Raw genomic sequence first — 26,820 nt, 5'->3', positions numbered from 1 at the left:
CCCCTCAGTCTTCCCTTCCCTCTCCCTTTCCCTCCTGTTTGTACGTCGTGCAAATTTCTTTACGGAAAGTTGGATGTTTAGAAATTATAAACGATACTGTAACAGGAAATACATTTACAATGTATATTGTGCTATACTCTTTTGGAGAATAATTCTATCGAATAAAGATATAAGAGTCTGCATAGTTTGTATATATGATTTTTTTTATTTGTTGGATATAAACACTTCCTCCTTCAGTAGCATCTGGGAAGACGGTGCAGAATGGTGGATTGTAGGTGACTTTATTTCATGTGGAGCTGAGTAAGAAGGGCCAGTAATAGATAGATAGATAGATAGATAGATAGATAGATAGATAGATAGATAGATAGATAGATAGATAGATAGATAGATAGATAGATAGATAGATAGATAGATAGATAGATAGATAGATAGATAGATAGATAGATAGATGCACATTTGAACACCACAAAGAAAACATCTTAGCAAGTGAAAATATCTAGAATATAGTTGGATTTATCTAGAATTCCTATAAGATTATTAAACCTATTTCTCTGTACTTTTGTTTTACTAATGAAAGCTTGAAATAGTCTTGTTCTATTGGAAGATCATTTATAAACAGAAAGCAGCTAATTTATTTGCCAAATGAACAAGGCTTGAAATGAGTAAAAACAAAAAAGTCTAGATATAGGTTTCTCATATTTGTTTTTTGTTGGGTTTTTTTTGCAAAGATCTAGTTGTTGCACTGCAGATTCAGTTGCAGAAAGAAAGAAAATGTCTTGAATTTAAAGAATATTGCTCTTTATTAAACTAAAATAAGATTATTAAGCTTATTTCTAGATATTCTTGTGAAATCCTACTCATTTCAAGCTTGGAATTGTTTTGTTCTATTGGCAGATCATTCAACTCATTTCAAACATTTAATTCTGGAAAGAAGCAAAACAACCAGCCAGTAGAACAAGCTGAGTAGATGATTTAGTAAGTTTTATTCACTGTTATAGATTTCTATTCAAACCTCTACAGTTCTAAGGAAAAAAAATGAAGGGAGGAAAATTTTCTGATGTCCGTCCATCCATGTGTTACTACTGCCACCCATGTCTCTTCCATCTCAGAGCAGAAAATGCAGGGAAATGGTGACTCTTATTTCTTTTTTCACCTCTAGTCCAATGGGGCTTGCTCTTTCTTCTTCCCGCCTCGCTTCAGCTTCTCTGAGCCTGTAGAGATACACAACACTGCATCAGTCAGTGACAACACAAACACAATGAGACTCTGGCATGTCTGATGTGGCAGGTAGGAAAAAAAGCAAGCTGCCGTGCCTTGGTTTCCCGAGTTTTTCCTGGATTGCTTTAATGAATCTAATCTTTCTGACTTTAATTCCTTTCAGTGGTGATGGGGGCCAATCTGCTTGTGTAGGATGAAAATAGACAGAGTGAGGTGCGCAGTGATTAAAAAAATTATGGACATCTTGAATTTGTTGTATATGCAATGCCAAAATGTCACTTATCTAATCAACACCTATTCTTTTCCTTTTTCCTGAAGCTAATCTCTACAGGTTTCTGCTTGCCGCTGATCAAAAAGTTTATTTGAAGATTAATTAATTAACTCTTAAACTTTGGGAATGCTTTATTCAGGTCTAGAAGCAGTTCAGATATGTTTCCCCCCCAAATGAATGCCATCCACTTTATTAGGAACACCTGTACACCTGCTAATTTTTGCCGTTATTTAATAAGCCGATCATGTGGCAGCAGAACAATGAAGAAAATCTTTCCGAGCTTCCGTTATTATTCACATCATACATCAGAATGAAGAAAAAGTCTGAGCTCTCTGACTTTAACCTGGGCATGGTTGTTGGTGCAAAAAACATCCTGTCCTGTGGGTGAATTGGTGCAATGTGCCAATAAGGAGATAGCAACTCTATCACTTTTTCAACCAGGATGAGCAGAAAAGCATCTCACACCAGCACAATACACCAAACCTTGAGGTGGATCGCCTACAACAGCAGAAGATCACATCAGGTTAATTTTCTTCTCTTACCCAAGAACAAGAATCTGAGGCTATCATGGGGACAGACTCCCAAATGAGCAGCTGATGGTTTTTCTAGTCTTCAACTATCCAGTTTCAGTGAGTCCATGATTACCTCACAGTCCTGTTCTTAGAATGACAAGTGTGGAACCTGATGTGATCTTCTGCTGTTCTGCGCGGTGTGAAGATGGACTGTTGATCTCCTGGACTTTTCACACGCAACAGTTTATATAGAATGGTGTGAAAAACAACAAAAAGCATCCTAGAGACTGGTCTGATCTAACAGGAAGATGCTCACCATGCCTATAAATAGTGATTATTTGAGTTACTATACACTTCCTGTCAGCTCAGACCAGTCCCTAATATACCTTTTGTTGTTTTAAAACTTAACCTTTCAAAGTAGTGCAACTCAGGGCACTTAATTTTATTTTTAATTGTAAAGTGATCACAGTGAGTGATTAAGATGGACAAAAATGGAATATAATCTTTTTTAGTTCTTTAGTTTTTTAGTCCTAATTGCATAATTAACTATACACTATATTTCTTTATTGGAGTTCTCAAAAGCTGAAAGCTTTAGCATCTTGCCTGCACCAGAACATTCACAAATCACATTTTACACACTAAAAAGTGCCCATTCTTTTCCTTTATGAATTTTATTTTATCGACTTTTTCAGCGAAGAGTCTAAGCATCCGACATCCCATTCGCAGATTTAGGATGGCTTAAGTATTAATTCTGATTTATCAATAATGTGTTTGCGGATTAGGAGTTAATCTACAAATCATATGCTTGACATTTAAAGAATAAACCCACAAAAATCCAATGAAATAAACAACAGAACTTACAGTGTGGTATTAACATCCCCAGTGTTGATGTAAATCCTGCTGGGTACAAATTCATTAAGGTACGATGTTTGTTTAAGAGGATTTCACAATGTAGACTGGTTGTGTGCCTGTTTTTATTTGTGTACCTGTTTTTTTTTTTTCATATTCTTGTGGGAAGTGTGAGGCATTTTATTCAGCATTTCTTTATGATTCGTGGTGCCTTAAAAGATACATACATTATCAGAACCACACAGCTCCCTGAAGACACACACACACATACACACACACACATGGCACTCCACATTCAGCCAAGCAGCCAGGCTTTTCACACACCCTTCATGGACTCGACAGCTCACAGCAGTTGCCTTGATCATCACAATTGTTTTACAGAAGCCAAATGATATTCTGATGGTCTGGAGATCTAGGGACTAATGCTGCTCCTCATAATGTTTCATTTGCATATCTTTCTGCTGTGCAAAGCTCTGTACATCTTATTGAGAGTATTATTTGGCCCTTGGGTTGCTCAGTCATGCACCTCGGCTTGCATCCGTGCCATCTTTCATGGAAGATCCCCAGAAGAAATGTGACTTCTGGCCTTTTTTAGTAGAGGGGAAGAGATTGCATGGAATTCTTAATGAGGAACAGGACAGGAATGAGCCAGGTGAGTTGGTCCTGTGTGTGTGTGTGTGTGTGCACATATATATATATATATATAGAGAGAGAGAGAGAGAGAGATATATATATATATATATAGGTATATTGTTTCACAGAGATAGCGAGTGCCCCATTTATACCATGGATCAGGGGTTCCTGTTCTAAAAATAGCAAAAATAGCTTTTGTTTCTTACACTTATTGTGCAAAAAGAATTTTAGAAATATAGAAGAGATTTACTGAGCTAAGACACGTTTAAATAAGTGGTGCTTTTTCATTAAATGTTTTTTTCATTATCCTGGCTGACTCCACTAAAAAACTAGCATTGTGTCTCAAATCAATGTGCTACTCTAGACCGTTACTGATTAAAAACTCTAACCAGTTTTCCAATTCCAGTTAGTGCTTGAATTTTAAGTCTTCTGGATTTTCTAGAACATAAAATACTTTAGAATGCAAAGTCAGAGTTTTGGAGTTGAGATGCAGTTCATGACAACAATCACAAAGACAGCAGAGAAACGAAACTCATCAGTGTGTTTAACATTGCATGAAAATCTTTAACACTTTACCAAGTGTCTTTAGATTTTCTGGATGTACAAAAAATATGCAGTCAGCGTGTGAACTGTGCAGCTTCCTGTACATGCATGCAAAGCCATGCACCAAGTGTAATCCAGTTTCCTCTGCTTCATGTCATGCCGTATCACATCACCTTCAGATGGATTATTTTCCTATACAAACACCTCTAGTGGTGAATCAGTGCAAGGAAGAGTCCTTTGCTTTTAGTCACATACATACATGCATACATACATATATACGCATGCTCCTGACATATCCAAGCTGGTGCTAAGTAGAAAGCACATTTTCATATTAAACAAAAGACGCAAACAATTAGTGCACAGAAACGTCTGATGTAACAGCAAAGATGAGGAAATGTATCCAGATACAGATCACAAAGGTGTAAACAGAGCCGAAACGGGAGTCTGCTGAAAGCTTATTCTTGATGATACTCCCCTATGCTTCCAGAGAAATTATTATCTCCTTTATTTTCTATTTTCCTGATGTGCTGGTATTGAAGTCTACATTTCCAGTGGTGATATAGCAGCATTTTATTTTTACTTTCACAGAAAATTCTTAATTATGCAGAAATGTTTTCTTTGAATTCTTTCTCTATTCTCAACAAACTGTAAGCCGTAGCTGGTACATACAATTTTAAACTAGACTAAATAAATCCTCTGCTTTTATTTGCTAATAACTTTTGTAGAGCAGCATAACATATATAAAAGAAATTGCTTCATACACTTTGCCCTTCCATCACAACTGGTAGGTCAGTCCTATAGTATGTTTATAGCTATATGTGTTGTTGATATGGGAGTTTTTCATGTGGTTTGTGAGGCCTTTCTGAGCTGCCGTGACCACCTCCAAAACAAAGCTGTAGAGCTAGATCTATTTACAAGCTATAAAATCTGTTCACCTTTTTAAATTATTCTAATAATCAGAGAGAATAAGAGTGGATAGAAGAGGATTGCTGGGAGTAATAAGAGAGAGAGAGAGAGAGAGAGAGAGAGAGAGAGAAATGCCACTGCCATCAATGATATTTCATTTGTTCTAACATATGCCTGGGATTACTTATGCACAGGCTGAAAAAATGACCTCACTGCTTTTTTAAATAGCAGATTTTATAGAGAAAAGCAATTACCTCCCACTCAACTGCCTCTCCAGCTTCAGACCTCTTCAGACAAACCTTGTGACTGTCAAATGCAGCTAGCAGACATATCAGTGGTCATTTTTTTCATGTCATTTTTAACCATCCTGTTACACTAGGATTAGCTGGGAACATTTGAGTAGCAGAACGATGCACTTTCACATAATTCCATTTCAATAAAGGAGTTATGTGGTGCAAAGAAAACTTTTGATATGATATATGATATGATTTTAAAGTCCAAAATAATGAATCCACAAAATACAGTATTCTCCAGATCTATTGGCACCCAATAGATGACTAACAAAAAAAAAAACAAATGTCCAAATCGGTCAAAATTCTTTTAAAATAAACTATTTATCTTTTCTAACAATAGACCACTCTTGTTAGAACATTTTTTAATAATATCAATTTCTTTCTAAAATAAACTTCTTTATGACCTTAAGGAATATTTTAAATATATGTTAAAAAGTTTATATTATTATATATTATAATTTTCTCTGATGTCTTTAATCCTTTCTTCTTCAATTCCCTGGAAAACTTTGCTAAATATAAGGTTGCACACATAAAATAAGCATTCGTCACAAAGGAGATGGCTATTGACCTATACAATCATGTAATGGAAAATAAAGTCCCCCCACCCCCAACCCCACCCCCAAAAAAACAGTTGAATATACCCGAAAGCATAATTAGGGCCATTAAAAAATTTTCATGTCTAAAAAAATACCAGAAATTGGACCCAGTAGTATCTCTCTAGGCAGTATTAAGACTCCAAATGTTAATACTTAACAAAAAGACTAGTGAGATGTGTGTTCTGAGAAGTGTCCACTATGGAAAGATGTGATTAAACCTACCCTGTAGCTTGGCTTTGGTCTTGCCACAACGTTTGGTGGCAGAGACAGTGAGGGGGCAGTTAGCATCCGGGAGAGCCCGTTTCAGGGTACCAGTCCGGGTCTTCACCCCTGTGATTGAATCACACTCACCCCATAACTGGAACTCATACTTGCATTCACCTGCACAATAAAAAAGAACAAATAGTGGGATACAGTCAGATACTGGAGTACTCTTGGTACAGATGGCTAAAAAGGGCAAAAGGCAGTGAATTAAGTATAAAAACAGAAGAGTCAGTGCTGTTATGTTTTGTAGAATAAATTTATTTCAGTAGTACTTTTATCTTTACCAAGTGATACAAAGCAACTTTGCATGGAGGAGATGTAGCCTTAGATCCCTAACGAGCAAGCCAGAGGCACAGCATGAGAAAAAAACCTTAAGAGGAACTCAAAAATGAACTCATCCTCTTCTGGGGGACAGCTAAATCACTGCAGCATACAGATCTCTTAAAGTTTGTTGAAAATCTGTTCACAATGTGCAAATTATGAATTTAAATCCTGGGATTAAGTGAGCTCCTAATTTAGATACACTATATTGCCAAAAGTATTTGCTCACCTGCCTTGACTCGCATATGAACTTAAGTGACATCCCATTCCTAATCCATAGGGTTCAATATGACGTCGGTCCACCCTTTGCAGCTATAACAGCTTCAACTCTTCTGGGAAGGCTGTCCACAAGGTTTAGGAGTGTGTTTATGGGAATTTTTGACCATTCTTCCAGAAGCGCATTTGTGAGGTCACACACTGATGTTGGATGAGAAGGCCTGGCTCTCAGTCTCCGCTCTAATTCATCCCAAAGGTGTTCTATCGGGTTGAGGTCAGGACTCTGTGCAGGCCAGTCAAGTTCATCCACACCAGACTCTGTCATCCATGTCTTTATGGACCTTGCTTTGTGCACTGGTGCACAGTCATGTTGGAAGAGGAAGGGGCCAGCTCCAAACTGTTCCCAGAAAGTTGGGAGCATGGAATTGTCCAAAATGTCTTGGTATGCTGAAGCATTCAGAGTTCCTTTCACTGGAACTAAGGGGCCAAGCCCAGCTCCTGAAAAACAACCCCACACCATAATCCCCCCTCCACCAAACTTTACACTTGGCACAATGCAGTCAGACAAGTACCGTTCTCCTGGCAACCGCCAAACCCAGACTCGTCCATCAGATTGCCAGATGGAGAAGCGCGATTCGTCACTCCAGAGAACGCGTCTCCACTGCTCTAGAGTCCAGTGGCGGCGTGCTTTACACCACTGCATCCGACGCTTTGCATTGCACTTGGTGATGTATGGCTTGGATGCAGCTGCTCGGCCATGGAAACCATTCCATGAAGCTCTCTGCGCACTGTTCATGAGCTAATCTGAAGGCCACATGAAGTTTGGAGGTCTGTAGCGATTGACTCTGCAGAAAGTTGGCGACCTCTTCACACTATGCACCTCAGCATCCGCTGACCCCGCTCCGTCAGTTTACGTGGCCTACCACTTCGTGGCTGAGTTGCTGTCGTTCCCAAACACGTCCACGTTCTTATAATACAGCTGACAGTTGACTGTGGAATATTTAGGAGCGAGGAAATTTCACGACTGGATTTGTTGCACAGGTGGCATCCTATCACAGTTCCACGCTGGAATTCACTGAGCTCCTGAGAGCGACCCATTCTTTCACAAATGTTTGTAAAAACAGTCTGCAGGCCTAGGTGCTTGATTTTATACACCTGTGGCCATGGAAGTGATTGGAACACCTGATTCTGATTATTTGAATGGGTGAGCGAATACTTTTGGCAATATAGTGTATGTTGAAAGTGTGTTAATGTAACAAGGACAACAAAAAGCATTATGTCCCCTTAAATTATGTATTTATCTGTTTAGAGATGATAATAGAATTTATGTATTTATGATTCTACATGGGGCAGTGGTAGCCCAAGTGATTAAAGCTCTGGGTGATCCCATTCCAGCCCAATTGTTGCCAAGCTGCCACTTTGATAATAAAGGCTTCTTCTTCTAAAGTCTCCAGAAATATCCTGGAGGATGAATCATATCCTTTTTCCGAAAGATATTCCCTGAGATGCTGTTTTTGTGATGCATATCACTCCAGAAACTTCAACAGGTGTTATGTTGGATTAACATGTAATAGCACAGGATTTCCAAAGTTATCTTTCTCATTAAACCATTTCAGTGAGCTCACATGCCCTGTGGATGGGGACATTGTCAGGCTGGAGGAGACTGCTGGAATTAGTTTAGAGATGGTCACAATTCTATGAATGGAGCGAGAACAGCATTTTGCATGGTGCATGGCAAGATGCAAAAGTAAGACAAGATCAGATGTCAGTACAAAATGTCAGCAGAAGTCTTAGGAAGAAGTTTGGTTGTCCGGGGAGAGGCCTTTCACTCCCAGTTCGAGTTCATCTGTTCAAACTCTTCCTTTTTCTCCGAAGCCCTCTGCTGGCTGATCACTGTTTAACAATCATATGATAAAGGAAATGAGTCGGAATACCTTTATTATTTTTTATTGACCACTCCCTCTAAGGGACACAAACCTACCAGCAAAATATCCCTCTTTTTCCCTTTTGAATTTGTCAGCTGTCAATTACTTTTACAGCATTTGGCAGACATCCTTATCCAGAGCATTTTTTAAATCTTATTTTATACAGCTGAGCAACTGAGGGTTAAGGGCCTTGCTCAAGGGCCCATTTGGTGGACCTGGGATTTAAGCTCACAACCTTCTGATCAGTGAGCTAACACCTTAATCACTAAGCTACCACATCCCCCAGCCAGTTAAAGCTTCATATCCTAAGATATTACCCTCTTATTTAGTTACCCCTGCCTCTGCTGCGAAAGCCACTGGTACACCTTTCTTTCACTTTTCTTTCTCAGCTGCAAAAAAAATTAAATACTTGCATTGCTCTCAAAACTGGCAAAATAATTAAAAATTGAGAGGAACCCAATACCTAAGAGCTATTGGAGACAACATTTACAGCAAAAAAGTAAGAACCTTAAAACCTAAAATTTATACACACCATCGTGATGCATACCAACATCATGTATTAGCTACAATATTTTTTCTTTTCTCTGATATACTTTCTTTATTGCTTTATGCTGTCACTTTAAAAATATATATATAATGTGCAGCACTGTTTTCATATTGTGCTATTGGATTATTCTTCATGCTATTACAAAAAGTAATGAAAACCAAACTCATTCAGAGTTCTAGGTTACACTGGAATGGCATCAATGGAGTGAATGATACTGTTTCTGGAATATTCGGTCCAGGTAACATACTTGTAATGTAAATGAAATGGCAAAGCAACAAAACATGCTTAAAAAAACAGGGATTTAGCTGTATGGTAAGTAGTGTAGAAACCTGAAAAATCAAACAACAAGCTTTAGAAAAGACAACTTCCTACAACTAGTATAGTGAGGTATAGTAATGATACAAATTCATGGAATCCTGCCAATTTCCCTCATATTGAAGAAACTGTGAGGATGAGTAGTGATGGGGGATGTGGTAGCTCAGCAGTTAAGCTGTTGAACTACTGATTGGAAGTTGTGAGTTCAAATGACAGGACCACCAAGCTGCCCCTGCCATGCCCTTAAAAAGGCCCTAAAACCCACAATTGCTCAGTTCTATAAACAAGATAAAAGTAAGTCGCTCTGGATAACGGATACCAAATGCCAGAAATGTAAAAAAAAAAAATGTAGTCAAACTATCTAACTAAAAAGAAGTGACATGACTTAACTTCCAGATAACCAGAATCTGAATTAGAATGAGCCACTAATAAGTCTCAGACAGAAGCTGTGACTGTGATTCTTGCTTCCACTGGGTGTCCTGTAGCAATATAGTACACATGTCAGCCCATTGCCTTTGGAATGTACATCTTCTCAGCCTGTTATCTCTACATGTTTTCATCTTCTAAGGATGGGATGGCAGTTGGTCTCAATAATAACCGTTTGGGTTGTTTGCTCTTGATAAGACATCTGCTTTCCTGTTGCTGCATCTGGCTCTGTAAAAACAATGGTCAGTGTAAAGCTGTAATGAATAGAACCATCCAAGATTGTAGGTAATGGGATGTAGCTTCGCCAATAGTCCTTGACTTGTAAGTGCACAGCCTCCATAACAGGGCAATGAAGTGTTGAACTGGTGCAGGAACCAAGCTGTTTTGAGGCTCTAATTCATGGGATGAACTCTCCCTTTTTTGAAAAAGATCACCAGGTGAGTCAGTAGGTGAGGTGAAGCTACACAGCCAAAGCTCTTGATTTCTAAGGAAATGCTGGTATTTCATGCATGGAACAGGACTTTAATAGGCATTTTGGAACATTGCTGTTCAAGCACTGTAACCCTGAGCTGCATGTGTTTTGAGTTTTGTTGGATAGTGAGGCCAAGACTGTAAATGGGGCATGATGGAAAATGGGGATTGTTACAACACTTTCCTACCAAGTGCCATTGAAGCCACTCTCAGAATGGCGTGTCGTGTGTTGATGAGTCCAAATCCGACCATTTTTCTCATGTACACCATCACAATGCTTGGCAAAAAAAGCCTCAATATACACTGTGAAACATGATCTCTCAACAAGAATATGACCCAAATCATGCAATCAAATTAGCTCAGAGATGATCATGGAAATCTAAAATTGTTAGTGTGAGGTAAATCCACACAGACAGACCTTTGTTAAATGTTTTGCATGAAGCAGTGGTCCAAGATTACTCTATAAACATAGATCACAACTAACCATTAATTGATGCCATTCTGGCATACATCATTAGCCAGAGCAGCATACATTCATCTCTTTTTATGCAACTGGGTTAAGGGCCTTGCTTAACAGTGGCAGCTTGGTGGACCTGGGATTCAAACACACAACCTTCTAATCAGTAGACCAACATGTTAACCACGGAGCTGACACTTCCCCACATTTCTGAAGTATCCTGCTGTATTAAAATTAAATTTTAATGCCTACTCATATGTTTATGTTCTACTCATATGTTTATATGTATATGTTCAGAATGTCAGGGCAAACTGTAAAGTATCCTTCATTTTTCAAATAATCAATTTGTTCATTTTCTCAAGCGGTTCACTGTAGATATACCCATGTGTACCACTACTTCATCACTACCTCTTACTATTTCTCTAGCTCAGTCTTGCATTCTTTGGGGACAGACATGCAAATTGAATCAATACTCTGGCTAAGACACTGAAGTGCCTTTAATTTTCACAGCATGCTGCTTTGTGCTCTTTGTGTGAAGCACCTGGGAAGTTGATGTTGAATTTCCTAAAGAAATTTAAGGGAACCACAGAGACAGCACGTTTGCACAGTGGTCTATTAGACATGCTGGCGGTCATTCATTTCATTACTGTGTTGCCAATATTGTGTCCCTTAGGGGAAACCATAACCTATGCTGGAATGTGTAGAAAAGACCAGTGGTCCAAAATTTGATTGACTGAATAAACAAGTGTATATCCTGGGGACTTTGTAAATGATCAATTGAAAAATTATGAGGTCTGTGGCAGCATCTGATGTGTACTTTAATTACTATGTAAAGGTGCAAATCCTATTGCTTTTTTCTCAGGCACCATAGACAAAGCTGCTGTAAAGACAGAGTTATTCATAACAGTTATGTCTCAGTAGTTGAGATTCAGAGCTATCATTTGATAAATTAAGACAATTCCTATTTTAATATAAAAATCAATGTAAATGGGATAATCTAAACCTAGTAAAGATCTGGCAAAGTTGGCTTATTGTACATGACATTATGTGGTGTTCACCTCCAAACTGCTTCTTCCAGTTGCAGGGAATCTTGCAACGCTGCGTTTTGATTTTCTGCTTGCAGGCAGCACCAGTACGGGTTCCTTCTCTAGTGCCCAAACCGCAGTCACCTTCGTGTGCCACACACACACTCCATTGCCAGTCTCCACATCCTGATTTACGTTCTTTTTTACCTGTGAGAACACACACACACACATATGCAAGCACACACTGTTCAGAGCTACATGGTTTCTTACCAATGGCTTAATTAGAATGGATTAGTTTTCCAGCTCAAGATTCATAATGATACATTATTTACCTTGTTTCTCTGCCTTCCCAACTTCTGCCAGCACATCAGTAACAAGCAAGAGAGCCAGAACAGCCACACACACCCACTGCTTCTGCTGCATGCTGGGACCAAACACAAGCATTACCACAGATTTTTTTAGAAAGCCATTAATTAATTGCATCGCTATGCCTATGTTCAATCAAACATCCTACCAGTCTGTATACATGTAAACAACCACTATCACAAAAGATAACAAAACTCCTGCTATTATTTAAATGTATTTCTTAGTATTTACTAAGTACTTGCCAGACTTTTATCAAACTTTTATAATGAAAGAATCTACAAGCTAATTTATTTCAGTATCTCCATAATCCTAACAGATATAGATCCCTAATAGATCCTAATAATATTAGAATAGATCCTAAAAAAAACTGTGTATATTATTATTATTATTATAATTAATAGTTTCCAAATGCTTGTAATGGCAAGTTCAATATAGGATATCATGCACACTGAAAGAATGTGTGAGAGAAATCTCATATTTTGAAATAACTTCAGAGGTTCAGATATTAGACTAATATCTGAATATCTAAGCAGACCATTGATCAGTAAGTGGAGTGGTCATGTGATTGTCTGTCCTTCAATTGCTGTCTGGTTCTGACTGGTACCAAAAGCACAGAAATTTTAAATGCTTTTAATCCTTAGTTGCTTCTTTTTTTAATTTTTTTCTCTCATTATTTCAATGTAATGTTTCTATCACCCTCTCTCTCTCTCTCTCTCTCTTTCCCTTATCAGGTTTAAAGTAGCAGAAAAGCACTCAAGCTGCTCTAATAAAAAATGGGCATGAGATGTGGGTAATTACTGGGCAACTGAAGCCCAAGTTCTTCACTGTGCTTGAATTGCTGTGAAGGTGCAACCTACCGATGGCATTATCTGCCTTCTTTAGTTTTAAATAATTACGAACCTGCTTCTCACCTTCCTCTCATTCTCACTCAGTCTGCCTTGTTTTCCTCCTTAAACTTGCTCTTTCCACTTTTTATTTTTAGCTCCTTAGTTTCTGCCAGCATAACTGTTGCTGTTCCATCAGTCTGATCATTAATCAGTGAAGAGCAGACTGTGGACTGGAATATCATCCAATTATTTCAGTTTAGCATCCAATCAAGTTCATCAGTGTAGAAAAAACTGTCAAGAACCGGGCCAAGTCATCCACAGCCATGACCTCCTGAAGCTACATATTATAGTTATATCGCTATTGTGAATACTGATAATCCACCTGACTGCAGCGTTGAACTTGAGGAATATCACAACTGTCCCTAATTCATTAAAATATTTCAATATGCTGTATTTATACCTGTATATTTACCTCCTTGAAAGCATGTTGAGGTTCGTTTCACTAATTTGCTGGTTATATATTACTAGCCTGTTTTCTTTGCTAATGGCAGGTTAAACTGGCATCAACCAGTAGTTAGCATACTTGATTAAGCGGCTAGTGAAATTCTAAACAATGCTAAAATCACAAACTTACAGAGAATGGATTATGATTTCAAGCCAAAGGGCAGAGAGAGCAGTTTTAGATAAGTAATACAAAAACACATGACAATAAAACACATTCATCAGTTAATAATATTTTAATAAGTAGCAACTCACATCACAAACCATTTTTTTAGTACAATTCTGACATCCTTGTGAGAAACTTTCATTTACATATTTATTAAACAAGTTAAACCTACGTTAAATCTAACCCTAAACCTAATTACTACAACCAAAATGCAATGGCAAGTTGTGGCAAGGGTACATAGGGGCATCAGGCTTTAAACAATAAAAAAGGACCTTATATACAAATCGAGGCATTTTAAATTCTGTTGAAATTTTCCAGATTGATGTGACATGATAAAACGACGATTTTGTTGTCTTTCTCTAAAGAATGATTTTTGCACCTAGTGGTCAAAAATTGAAACTGCAACAATGCCATTAGGGCAGGAATCTCTCTCTCTCTCTCTCTCTACCCCATGCTCTCTTTATATGACAGTTAATTATTTGTTTGTTAGTTTAACTATCTATAGATGTATGTTGTTAAATCTCAGTCACCTATTATTGGGGAATTCAGGGCATAAATCAGTAGTAGCAGCTGTTAGCAAGTGTGATATCCTTGGATGTTGTTATTAGTGTTATCCTGCAACAAAATCTATGGAACAAACAAAAAGGAAAGTAAGTAATAATTAAAAAGAAAAAAAAAAAGAAAGAAACATTTTCCTCATGAGGGGAAACTGTTTGACATTCCTATGCTTGAGGGCACATTAGATTTCCAGTAATATAGAAAAATCTCCTGTGTTTTTCACTATGATAGCATTGTGCAGTAAGGATAGGTGTTTTCTCGGAGACAGACAGGTGGCAGGCTAATTGCTCACACCATGGCAGAAAAGAGAAAAAGATTAGCAGTGCTGAGAAGGGCTTGCTCGGCTTTCTCTTGTCATTTGCACTGACAAGCATCTGCTTCCTGAAAGGACCCATGTGTTTTACCTGTGGGGATTTAGCTTATGGCATTTTTAAGTAAATCACTGACAATGCATACAAACACAGGAGGAATTTAATTAGATTTTATAAGAATGAAGTCATAAGAAAGTTTTCTGATTGTTAACTCCACCCCTCGCTATCCAAATATCCTGTGATCTTCATTTTTTGAAAATTCCTAGAAACAAAAACTCTGTTGTTCCTCATGTGAAACACCGTACACAGCTATGACTTTGATGGACGGAGAAGCAGGCAATGCAAAACTCAGGAAGTAAACTCAACATGATACTTCCCCCCAAAAAAGTTATTCCTGGCTAATTTGTGTAATTATTAGCGTAATTTTATGCCACTTGTCTTTTGTATGTTTGTGATTCTCTGTGCTAGTTTTCCATTTTTAATCAACTGATTTGTGTAAATATTCTACAGTATTGTCATTGCCTTGCTTTTAACTGCTCATGATATCCAAGGTGTTATCTTTCTCTGATATTTAAAACTAGCTACAAGAATCACCATGTTAAACTGTCATCACTGAGCTTCCTAGACGAATCAAATCAAATCAAAATCTTCATTCCTATTTCACAAGAATGTTTTTATTGCTTTTGTGCAGTTATATTATATTATCGAGATTTATCTAGATTAATTTATTAATCAGGTTCTCGGTGTAATAGCTGAAGACATTATTTATAATTAAAGAAGTATAAATCTACTATATTATCTATATATTTGTAGATTTTTCTGATTTTCTAATTTCTTTACCCTATGATCATTTTGGTTTATATGCCATAAAATTTAGATGTGATTAAAAAAAAAAAAGAATGTATTATTATTATTATTATTATTATTATTATTATTATTATTATTATTATTATTATTCAGCCTCTGTTTTGTTGTGTAAATATTTGTATATGTAAGTGTAAGTAATAACGTGATGATGGAGATGTTATTCTCATAAAGAAGTTATGCCAGACAAATGCAGATGAGATGGCTAGGGTATATTGGGGAAACGTCATGTACGGTTCCTGTAGCAGCAATCCCACTTACTAGAGCTGATAGGGCTGAACACATCACACAGTCACGTGACTTTGTCTCTGCTTGAAGCAGATAGGTGATCATCAGTTCCCTCTTTATGAGCTCAGTAGGCACTGCTGATGACTGAGCTTGTCAATATAGCACCATTACAATGCTGTGTAGGTCAGCTGAGTGTGTGCCTGCATGTGTGTGTGTGTGTGAGTGATAAGCTCAGAAAAGACAGGCTGCATCATAACACTCTATTAACTCATTGATTATAGTCAGTTGTCCTAATTGAGAGACCTGAACATAACCCAGCATAACATAATAAACATAAATATTGTTTATTTTCTTTTAACAAATTGTTATATGTTAAAATGTGCATTATATTTTATTACATGGTTTGTTCGGCCACTACAAAGTTTTTATCTGAGGGTTTACTTTATTTTGGTGTTACAATCTGTGTATCCATTCACCAACAGAGGTCATAGTGGGGCGAGTCATGAGGGTAAAAAGAAAGCTGATATATCAAGATATCGGATATATAAATTAGTGTCATTTTGCTAAAAAGTCAGCTAATTTATACCAATGTGTATATGAAATAAATACGTTTCTAGAAGGGAAAAAAAAGCCAGGAGTGTGTGTGGACAACACCGCTAATGTGTCATGCTGAAACACTCGGTTTATGTTCCTTAACAAAAGTGTACTATTAGGACAGAGGATTTCAGATGCACTGCCGTTTGCTTAAAGGACCCTGAACGGCATTAAAAGGAATAACGAATAATGCTATGAGCCTCCCGAGGGACGTTCAGAGTTCCTCCGGCTATGTGGGATTTAGGGCCATCATCATCCACAGACGTAAGTGTCGTAAGTTTCATGCACCTGAATAACACGAGTCCACAGTGGAACACCTCGTCTGTCTCTCGTGCTGGATGATTATGTTTTCTACCTTGTGATGCTGAACTACATATTTGACCACCATCAGAGGTGTTTCTGGTTTTGTTAAGAAGGTGAGGGATGTCTACATATGGGCCCCAACAAGAAAAAAAAGGTTGCAACCCTTTCTTTGACTGTGGTTCATTTCACTGTGTACTGTGTCAGCTATATATGGTTGAAATGACAATAAAAGCTTCTTGACTTGACTTGATATACATACAGTCAGTATATGTGAATGTTTGTGAATGGTGTGAAACTGGTGTGAATTCCTCTGCCTTGGGTTTAGTGATTCCAGGATAAGCTTCAGATCCACCACAGCCTGAGCTGAAAAAAGTGCTTACTGAAATTGTATGTGTGTGTGTGTTGGGGGTTATGCTAAACTGGATAAAAATAGAAGCTTATGAACCGTACATTCAGAAAATGCCTCCAAAGTGGACAGAAAACAATCCCACAATACAGAAAGCCAATAATTATCTCAATAATAATAATAATTATCTCATTCATGAAGTTTACATCAGATAATTTTTTTTATAATTTGCACCTGACGCCTATGTAGGAAATCGCATACTCTTGAAAACGTTTGAGTTTGATCTTGAGTCATCAGCAGGAATCTTTCTCAAAAACAGATGCAAATGTTGTGTCCACTGCACTAACGATCGCTACAAAATAATGTACTCAAGAACATTCAAGAAGATTTTTTTTTGTTGTTTACAAAAAAAGGATTCATGGGATTTTCAGTGTGAACGTTACCTATAGACTGAATACAAGCTTTATTTCTTTAAAAAGAAAGACACTCTTTTAAATTAAAAAATACCCCACACTGACCAGATTATGAATTTACAAAGTTTTAAATTGGATGTGAACACTCAGTTTAGTGGGGAAAAAAACACCAAGTAAAACAGCAATAAAGGATTGCTTTGAGATTTCATCAGAAAAAATGGATAATTTCTTCCCACTTTCTGTAGATTATACCATATGGGTTCAGAGCACTTTGGATCAGTGATTCATTCATTAGCATGTAGCAACTATTCATCTTAAGTAACCGCTTCATCCTGTTCAGGGTTGCGTGAAATCTGGAGCCAATCCCAGCAACAGTGGTAGAAGAATTCACCCTGAATGGGACACCAGGCCATGGCAGGACACCTTTCACACACACGCACACATTCACACACTCATTCACACCTCCAAGCAATTTAGCAAAGCCTGAATGTTTTTTTTTGGGACATTGAGTGAAAGCTAGAAGATATGAAGGAGTGAACACAAGAAGCACATACCCAAAACCTCCACAAGCTCAGGATCATACTAATGACCCTAAAGCTGTGATGAAACAATGTACAGATATCCATGACCAGACTAAGTGATTCACTTACAGTAAGAAAAGTAGTTATACACAAGCTGACAAACCAAGAAAGAGATGGATGAATGATGTTCAGTGATCTGATGTTCTAAATGACAAACAAAACAAACAACTGTCATTTCCAAGCACATGGCAACCCATTCAGTAGCAAGAAAATAAGCTATAAAAGAGAGAGAGACTGTAATGGAGAAATATATCAGAGCATTAAATAGGCCAGATCATTCTTATTATTTACACTTTCACACATAACAGTAATTTTGGAGTGGGAGCACAGTGTGTCTGTGAGTGCAAATATCTAAAGGCTTTCTTTGTTCACAGTCGACACATGGTCTCTCGCTAATGAACAACCGCCCTCACTGCTGGAAAACATAAACACTCACTTTTTCGGTGAAGATTATTAAGCTCTGAAGAAAAATGATTCGGAGATGAGCTGAGATTGTTCAGATAGTTTTGGACAGAGTGACAACACACAATATTTTTTTCCTTTTCCACTAAACGATTCTGGTTACATCTTGATCTCTTGAGCAAAATCTGAGGAGTGAGTAGTTTAATGTGTGTTTAATGCAGGGGTCTCCAACACCTCACTCACTTATGAATAGCTCACCAACAGGTTCATAGTACATGTACAAATTGAAAGTCAAATGAACTCATATGACCCCTTTGAACTCAATGGTCCCCTTTCGAAATCTGACTCCTCGGAAAAATCATACTCCTCTGTGTATCACTAGTACCAAGACCGTACATGGAAGCATTATATAAACTTAAATCTATAAACACAAATTGAAGTAGTTTAGATAAAGGATAAAGAAAACACATGGCAGATCCATTCAACTTGGAAGCTGCTGGGGATTTGAGAGCATTAGGAATAAAGCTACGATGCTGCCAAAGTAAAACAGCTGAATGAATCTATCCTGCTGCAGGAAGATGCAGGACGAGTGTGCTGCAGACATTTCTTATTAGTGCAGCTGGTGTTTTGGAGTAAAGTACACTTTAAAAGTCCAATACAATGTCAGGTCTCTGTGCTGATAATGTGCTGATAAATTACAGAATCAATGTGAATGACAGTAATAACTGATTTTCTTTTTTAAGTTCACACAAAAAGAGCTTTATTCCGCTGGTTAGTTTATGGCAATACGCTATGTAAATAAATGTTACTAATAATATAATATGAGCACCTGAGCAGTAGCTCTCAGAGGAAAAAAGGTTGCTTTAATGGATTTGTATGGAATTATTAATGTAACCAGCAAACAAACTGATCAGATGAAGTGTCAAGGTTAAATATCTGATGTCCTGTTTGAAGTGTTATTAAAGATATATTTTTTGGCTAAGAAATTATTTAAAAAAGACTTGCAGGTGGTAGAGGTATCCTGTTGATGCTGTTGGTTTTAGATAGATAGATAAGTGAATAAGTGAATTTAAATGAAGTGTTTCTTCTTAGATCTTTCAACGGCTTGTGTTTAATTTTTTTTTTTTTTTAGAAACATACAGGAAAATGATTCATTGTTCCTATGAAAAGACTGCACTCATTTTTCGCTGCTGCTTCATTAGATAATGAGTCCAGGCTGCTCCAGCAGAGGGGATTTGTTCCAGGGATTGGTTGCCTGGTGCTTGAGGACTGACCACCTCAGGAGGACAGATGCACTGGCTCTTATATTATTAACTCTGTTTATAATAATGTTTGACAACACCCATAGGCGCACTGATGTCAGAGTTAATTACATTAACACACAAGCCATAATGTGGCTTGAACTTTGACCTTTGCAGAGAGGGTCAGTGAGTTACGTATAACATATACACCCACAAGCAAATGCAGTCCATGAGGCAAAATAGGATTCAATTAGGTCCTGATTAAAATGCATCATGAATGGCTCTTCGTTATAATGACTGCCTGTAGTGTTGATCCTTGGGCATTATTTTTTGATAAAGGTGATGAGAAAAATGCACTGTATTGATTTGCAGGACAAACAGACTCGAATCATGCTCGCAAAATACAAATAAATAAAGACACCTAAAGCATAAACTGTATTATTAAATAATTGTGGCCTTTCCTACTTTTTCTTTTAACTCGAGCATATTGAGGTTGAAGAAAGTCCTTTAGCCTCAGTGGACTGGTAAACATTATTTTATCTTAAAAAATTTAAAAAACACCTTCAGCGTTTTTTTTTTTTTTCTCTTTGTTCAAGAGCAACAGTATCATCAGTATCATCACATTACAAGGCCCTTGAGTTTAACTGTGATTTTTTAATTTAACACCTGGTATAGCTTCTCCCTTCTTCTTCTGAGCAAAGCTGGAAGTATTTAACATATCTGAGGCGCCTATTCTGGGAGAGCTCTGTGCTTTGAATACTTTAAAAGGATTAAATCCTGGGAAAAAAGCACAGGGGGTTGGCCTAAATTGAATTACTGGCAGGTATCAAAGGGTCTTATTCATGACAACATTACTTCAGAGGCCAGAAATCCTCAACATCCAGAATAGCCCTTCCTGCTGAAATGTCACCTTTCTTAACATGTCCCCCACACACTGGCCTTATCCCCATGTCACTCATTCTCTCACTCACTCACTCACTCACACTCTCTCTCTCTCTCTCTCTCTCTCTCTCTCTCCCTTAATTGCTCAAACCAATCATATGGTGTATGTGGCAGAGCAATTTTCATCACAGCTTTAGCTCATTCCCATGTAGATAAGATAAGATAAGATAAGATAAGATAAGATAGATAGATAGATAGATAGATAGATAGATAGATAGATAGATAGATAGATAGATAGATAGATAGATAGATAGATAGATAGATAGATAGATAGATAGATAGATAGATAGTTTATTAGAAGTTAGATAGAAGTTTATTAATCCAGAAGGAAATTCTTTTGGCAGAGACTGCTTCAGATTACACAAGAGAAATAAATATAAATGAAATATGTTATATATACAAAATACAAAAAAAGGTGTTAGAGAATTAAGACCATATTGCAAATGGCATGATATTAAAATACATATTGTAAACATTGTGAATTGGGATAGTGCACATAAAAACACAGTACAGCTCAGACCAAAAAATATGACTTTATATTCACTTATTCAGTCACATACAACTTCTCATTAAATCCACAGACACAAGGACATGATGGCATCCATGACCGTGACCCCCACCCATTTAGCAGAGGTCTTCACAGGCATTTTAACTTGTTAGCCATCTGTCAGCCATCCCGGTGTGCTCCAAGAGCACCAGTTTCATTCCAGTTCTCAAGACTCCTGTCCTATCGTCTCCTGCCTGAATGACTGTTGCCTCGACTATCATGAAATACATCAAGCATCCATTTAAAACCCATATATGTGCACACTGATCTGCAACCATGGACAACCATGGATGTGTACTCAGCCCTCTCTTGTATTCCCTGTTCATGCATGACTGCATTGCCAAATACTGCTCCAATGTCTCAGGCTTTGGATTGTTGATCAGAGGATCAGGGTTCAAGCCCCAGGACTGCTAAGCTGACACTGTTGGGCCCCTGAGAAAGGCCCTTAACCCTCTGTGGTTCAGGGGCTCTGTATCATGGCTGTATCTGTGCTCTGACCCCAATCTCCAAAGTTGGGATATGCAATGATGGAATTTTACTGTGCTGTAAAGTATATGTGACAAATAAAGGCTATTCTTCTTCTGATACCACAATGAGATGAGAAAGCCTAGGAGATCTCAGAAACGTGCCATGACAACAACCTCTCTCTTAACTAAATTATAACAGACTACAGGAAGTTTCAGAGTGATTTCAGTGGAGCTGCTGAAGGGAACTTCAAATGCCTCAGGGTTCAAATCACTGGTTCATCATCCGGTTCCTCTACCAAAACATTCATAGCAAAGACTCTACCAAAGGAAGCTGAACAAGTTTGGACCGAACCTTAACACCATTGCTAATTTCTACAGCTGTACCACATAGATCATCACTGTATGGTATAGCAGTTGCTCTCCCCACAATTGCAAGGTTCTCCAGAGAGTGGTGAGAACAGCAGAACTCATCACTGGCAACAGACTCCCAGCCATACAGGATGTCGATTCCACATGGTGCCTGGGGAAAGCTTCCAAAATTACCTCAGACCTCAGTCACCCAGCACGCAGTCTATTCTCTCCAGATCTGCCAAGCGCTTTCAGAGCATCCAATCACAGACAAGCTAAAGTACAGTTTCTACCTGCAGGCTATTAGGTTCTTAAACAGCCTGTAGGCCTGCTCATCTCCATTGCTGGTGTCCCTGAGACACTTTACATACTATACTTCTTCCAGTGCCTCTTGGTCACTTCACACTAAACACTTTTCACCAGATTTAGCAATATTCTGCACTGTAGATAGATAGATAGATAGATAGATAGATAGATAGATAGATAGATAGATAGATAGATAGATAGATAGATAGATAGATAGATAGATAGATAGATAGATAGATAGATAGATAGATAGATAGATAGATATCACTTCTTTTTGTCACCACCACAAGTCTTATATTGTATTCTAGTCTACATTTTATCACTTATTCTCTTGTACTACTGTTGTGTATGGCACATGTGTGTGTTTGTATGTGAGACATTTATTTTGGTGTCTTATACACTGTAATTATTTACAGGGTTATTTTACTAAAGCATGTTAATGTAAAATGTTTAGACATCAGTTTAATCATTTTCGATTTGACATATAATAGAAAATTCTAGATAAATGTGACTATGTTTATAATATTTTCCTTGTGATTTACACATTTGTGTGATTTATGTGAAATGTATAAAATATCTATTCCTTTTCAATCCACAAGACTGTGATTTAGAATAACCCCCACATCTCTCTCTCTCTCTCTCTCTCACACACACACACACATCCACATGCACACACACACACAGCCTAAACTGGTCAGTTACCTGTTATACGGGATCACAGTTACAGAAAGTCACAGAAAAACACACATACAGCACCATTTAGCAACATCATAAAGCAATCACGAAAACTCTGTCAAACAGAAAATAGATCAGCTTGTGCTTCACGTTTTTGCTGATTTTCCTTTGTATGATTGAGACAGGAAGCAGAGCTGTTTTCTCCCATCAGCTGAATCAAATATAAAAAGGTTACAGGCTTGCCTGAGCCCCCAATGCCTCACACTGTGTATTCACAAAATAACAGAGGCCAACCAGGTCAATCATGGACAATGTGCTCCCTCATCGTGTTCTCCTCTTTCCCAGACACAAACCCACGACCCTGACCTGGGTAAAGCGCTTACCAAAGATAAATAACTGAATGAACAAACGAAGAAAAATGAACTGATTGCTCAGTGACATCAGAGTTCTGTTATGTTGATGTTGGTTGATTTTTAGTTTAGTTTAATAATCCATTGGACACTATTGTCTAAAATGTACATAATGAAAAGCTTCAATCAACTATAAAAACATTAAAACGAGTAGATATGTGATTACTCCATGAACTTGAGCTGTATTATAACTGGCTAGGGAACAGCATTTTATCAGATGGACAAATCTGGAGTCAAATTGTTCTTTGAGTGTGTCCAGTGTGTACAGGAATCCTTACACTTAAAGGAATAAAAAATTAAATTAAAATAAATAAATAAATAAATAAATAAAAGCTCAGACCTAATGCATTGTTCTAAATGCAGGAATGTGTGGGAAAGTGTGAATTATGTTACTAGTGACGTATAAGAGGTGTAATTGCTTTGTTCCACACACCTGCTCCATGCTTCTTTTTATAAAAGTCCTGCTTTAAGGGCCAGCGGTAATGTGTGATTTGGTAGATTTCAAGTAATTAAATGATAATTTTGTGTTTCTTAGTCTCAGCTTTCCAGCTACACATAAAGATTCCTCTAATATAGATAATGTATTGTATTATAGTCTAGGGTTTCCAATCCAGTGTGCCAAGTCAGAGCAATTAAAATTGTTTTCAGTTGAACAAATGTGTACAAACAGGAAACTGTCACCATACTAATGGAGCTTGATGGCATTTCTACTATCTGACCTAATTGTTGTTCTTTCGACTGCTCCCTGTTCAGGGTTTCCAGAGGGGAACTTTTGGTCCACATGTTTCAGTTTGGCTCAGGTTTTACATCGGATGCCTTGGACCACCAGCTGTTTTAGTTAAATAAAAAAAGTGTAATGCATTTTGTGGCTCTATACTTACAAAACGTCACAAAAAAATGATTAAGGGCATGACTTGGTGTTGCTTCATAATCTTAGTCCCACAAAAGGAATTGTCCACACTTTAAAGTACTCCATTATCTAAAATTAACAAGAAAGAAAGTTTCCATTTTTTGCTGTATTGCAATATCAAATTTAAGTATATTAGGAGGAAGATTGTTTTGCTTCTTTCGGAGTGACTTGACCTGTATTTGAAAAAAAAAAAAGAAGCTCATCCAATGATTTATTTTTTTTTATTAAAGGAAAATGACAATTTCCACCATTACAGGAAAGTAGAGGAGTGTAATAATATTACCAGCTGTGCAGACGGAATCTGCAGCAATCACAATAAAACAGCTGGATAGTGGAATTTTAAGTAATTCTGCAGTAAACATTAAAAAATAAATAAATAACACCACATTTCGATATAAGAAATCAGTTGTCTAATGTTCACATATTCTCTGTTTGTCATGAAAGAAAGTGAGAGTATTATTTTTTTTAATATTAGTTTTGAGTAGTGTTCAATGCAGCTGCACAGATTCAATTGGTTTATCTTTCATTTTATATTTTTATTAGACAATAACAGTGTCCCAGGCAGGGAATCTGGGGGTTGAACAAGTCAGATACCCAAATACATGGGTATCATCAGAAAAAATCATTCGGGGTAAAAAAAAAAAAAAAACTTTGCCAAATGAAATATGCTGCTTATGTGACCTGTTGTGGTGACTCCTAAAAGGACCAGCTGCAGGGGAAAAAAAGAATAAATATAAATTTATAATGCTAAACTTGTACATAAACAAAGATTCTGATTAGTTATGGTGCATAGAGAATTTGCTATTGTATTAATTGGATGTAGAAATGGAAAAAAATGTGTGTGATTTAAATGAGTTTGAGCATAATCTAAAAAAATATATATACTGTGAACCTTAATATTGAAGGGTTTGATAAAAAAAAATTGTAAGGAGTAAATAGTATAAGCACTTATAGCATTCCCTGGCATATTCCTCTAGTTTCCTTCCACATCCCAAAAACACGGCAGAGGCTGACTGGCTAAAAAAGAAAAATTGTTTAATGACCATAGATGTTAATGACAAAGCGAATGTGTGTGTGTGTGTGCGTGTGTGTGCGTGTGTGTGTGTGTGTGTGTGTGTGTGTGTGTGTGTGTGGTGACCATCCAGGGTGTATTCTCGCCTCATGCCTAGTGTTTCCAGTTCAGACTGTGGATTCACCAGAACACTCACTCAAGCTTATATAAGTAAATGGTGAAACTGCAAATTAATGAGGATCTGTAAATGTCAGTCATGATTGAGAGAAGACTAGAGCAATATGATTGTGTTCTTAGGACCCATGTTTCCTATTTCCATCCCCAGGTTTCATTTTACAACTGTCAAGTCTACTCCGAGGTGCTGCATGTCATAAACAGAATGTGCTGAAGGTGATTGTCCTCCTGAACAATGAATAGAGAGACTAAAGAGCAGCCTGGAGTTTGAAAGATTGAGTAAATACTCATTAGTGTGCAATAAATAAGAACCTGTGCAAACATTTCACTCAGTCCCAGACCTGTTTTCTTCACAGCTCCATCTTTCTGCCTCTCTCCTTCTTAGTATTTTCATCATTAATATTGTTCTCGAGAATCCCAGTAGCCTTTGCTTTTTAATCACGTAAAGACAGGGTGTGTGTAGATTTAGCTCTCTGTGGGTATAAGAGAAGGCAGCAAAATTGTTTACTAAAGATGTTGACAAAAATGCAGAATGTGTGTGGCTGCTTTCCTTATTCAAAAAAGTATTGGCATTGAGCTCAATCAGATCAATCATACTGGTATTTTAATATACTTGTTCTGGTTCACTGTGTCCTTGACCAGATTAAAGAAGATAAATGAATAAACAAATTAATCTCATATCTCTTTCCTTAACAATTCTTTTTTTTTAAAAAAAAAAAAAAAAAAAAAAAAAGATCATAATATTTAGTGTCTTCACACTGCTATCAAACATCAAGCAAAGACAAACCAAAAAAAATTTTTGTAAATTTATTGAAAATATGAGGTGGCAACAAACTGAACCTGAACAAACTGAACCCAGGGCATTTATCACATGTAACTCACAAGTCTCCTAATTTCTTTTTTATTTAAATTGCTAATTCATCCTAAATTAACTGCTTGGACTTCAGTTAGACTTCATTTTTAATTTTATTTTGAGAGTTGAATATTTTTGAATTTTTCTGTCCTCATTTTCAGTCTTGCTTCTTAAACATAGATACCTTATTTGAAATATGTGAATTCCAACTAGAATATTTATATTTAAATAATATAAATAATAACAATAACAACTATTATGATTATTATTATGATTATTATTATTATTATGATTATTATTATTATTATTATTATTATTATTATTATTATTATTATTATTATTATTATTATTATTATCACAATTGCACTATTTAAACTGTAGAATATGAATCTGCTGTTAGATGTATTTATTTTATTTTGTTCCTCTTTTTCTTTCTTTCTTTCTTTTTTTTTCTTTAAAGCACCCCTTTTGTCAGCATGCTTTCTGTACCACTGATTAAGCCTTTATCTGAGTTACTGGAGAATTTGGGTGCAGTTGCCAAGCTCAACTTTTAAACAGAAAATGATATTTTGTGTGAATTTGTAGAATGAAAGCATAGCAAGAGCAAGCAAGATGAAAACCTATTTCAGCAGGAGTATTGTTAGCCTTGCTGAAAGGACAGTATCTTCCCTTCAGTGATTAATGAAA

The 26,820-nt window shown here is 37.0% G+C and overlaps 1 protein-coding gene across 1 annotated transcript in view; it reads right to left on the bottom strand.

Moving 5' to 3' along the window:
- Positions 1–195: 195 nt before the first annotated feature.
- Positions 196–26,820, bottom strand: part of ptn (pleiotrophin) — a 39,982-nt gene continuing 13,357 nt past the window's right edge. The window contains exons 2-5 of the mRNA XM_058408947.1: positions 12,121–12,212; positions 11,822–11,995; positions 6,044–6,202; positions 196–1,211 (exon numbers count right to left, since the gene is read on the bottom strand). Of these exons, the coding sequence (XP_058264930.1) occupies positions 1,156–1,211; positions 6,044–6,202; positions 11,822–11,995; positions 12,121–12,211 (480 nt within the window). The 5' untranslated portion in view covers position 12,212 and the 3' untranslated portion in view covers positions 196–1,155. The remainder of the gene's footprint in view (positions 1,212–6,043; positions 6,203–11,821; positions 11,996–12,120; positions 12,213–26,820) is intronic.

This window comes from Hemibagrus wyckioides, linkage group LG14 (genome assembly GCF_019097595.1).
Source record: "Hemibagrus wyckioides isolate EC202008001 linkage group LG14, SWU_Hwy_1.0, whole genome shotgun sequence".
NCBI classification, from domain to species: domain Eukaryota; kingdom Metazoa; phylum Chordata; class Actinopteri; order Siluriformes; family Bagridae; genus Hemibagrus; species Hemibagrus wyckioides.
The sequence above is the reverse complement of the archived record's forward strand: the minus strand, read 5'-3'. Positions and strand labels throughout refer to the sequence as shown.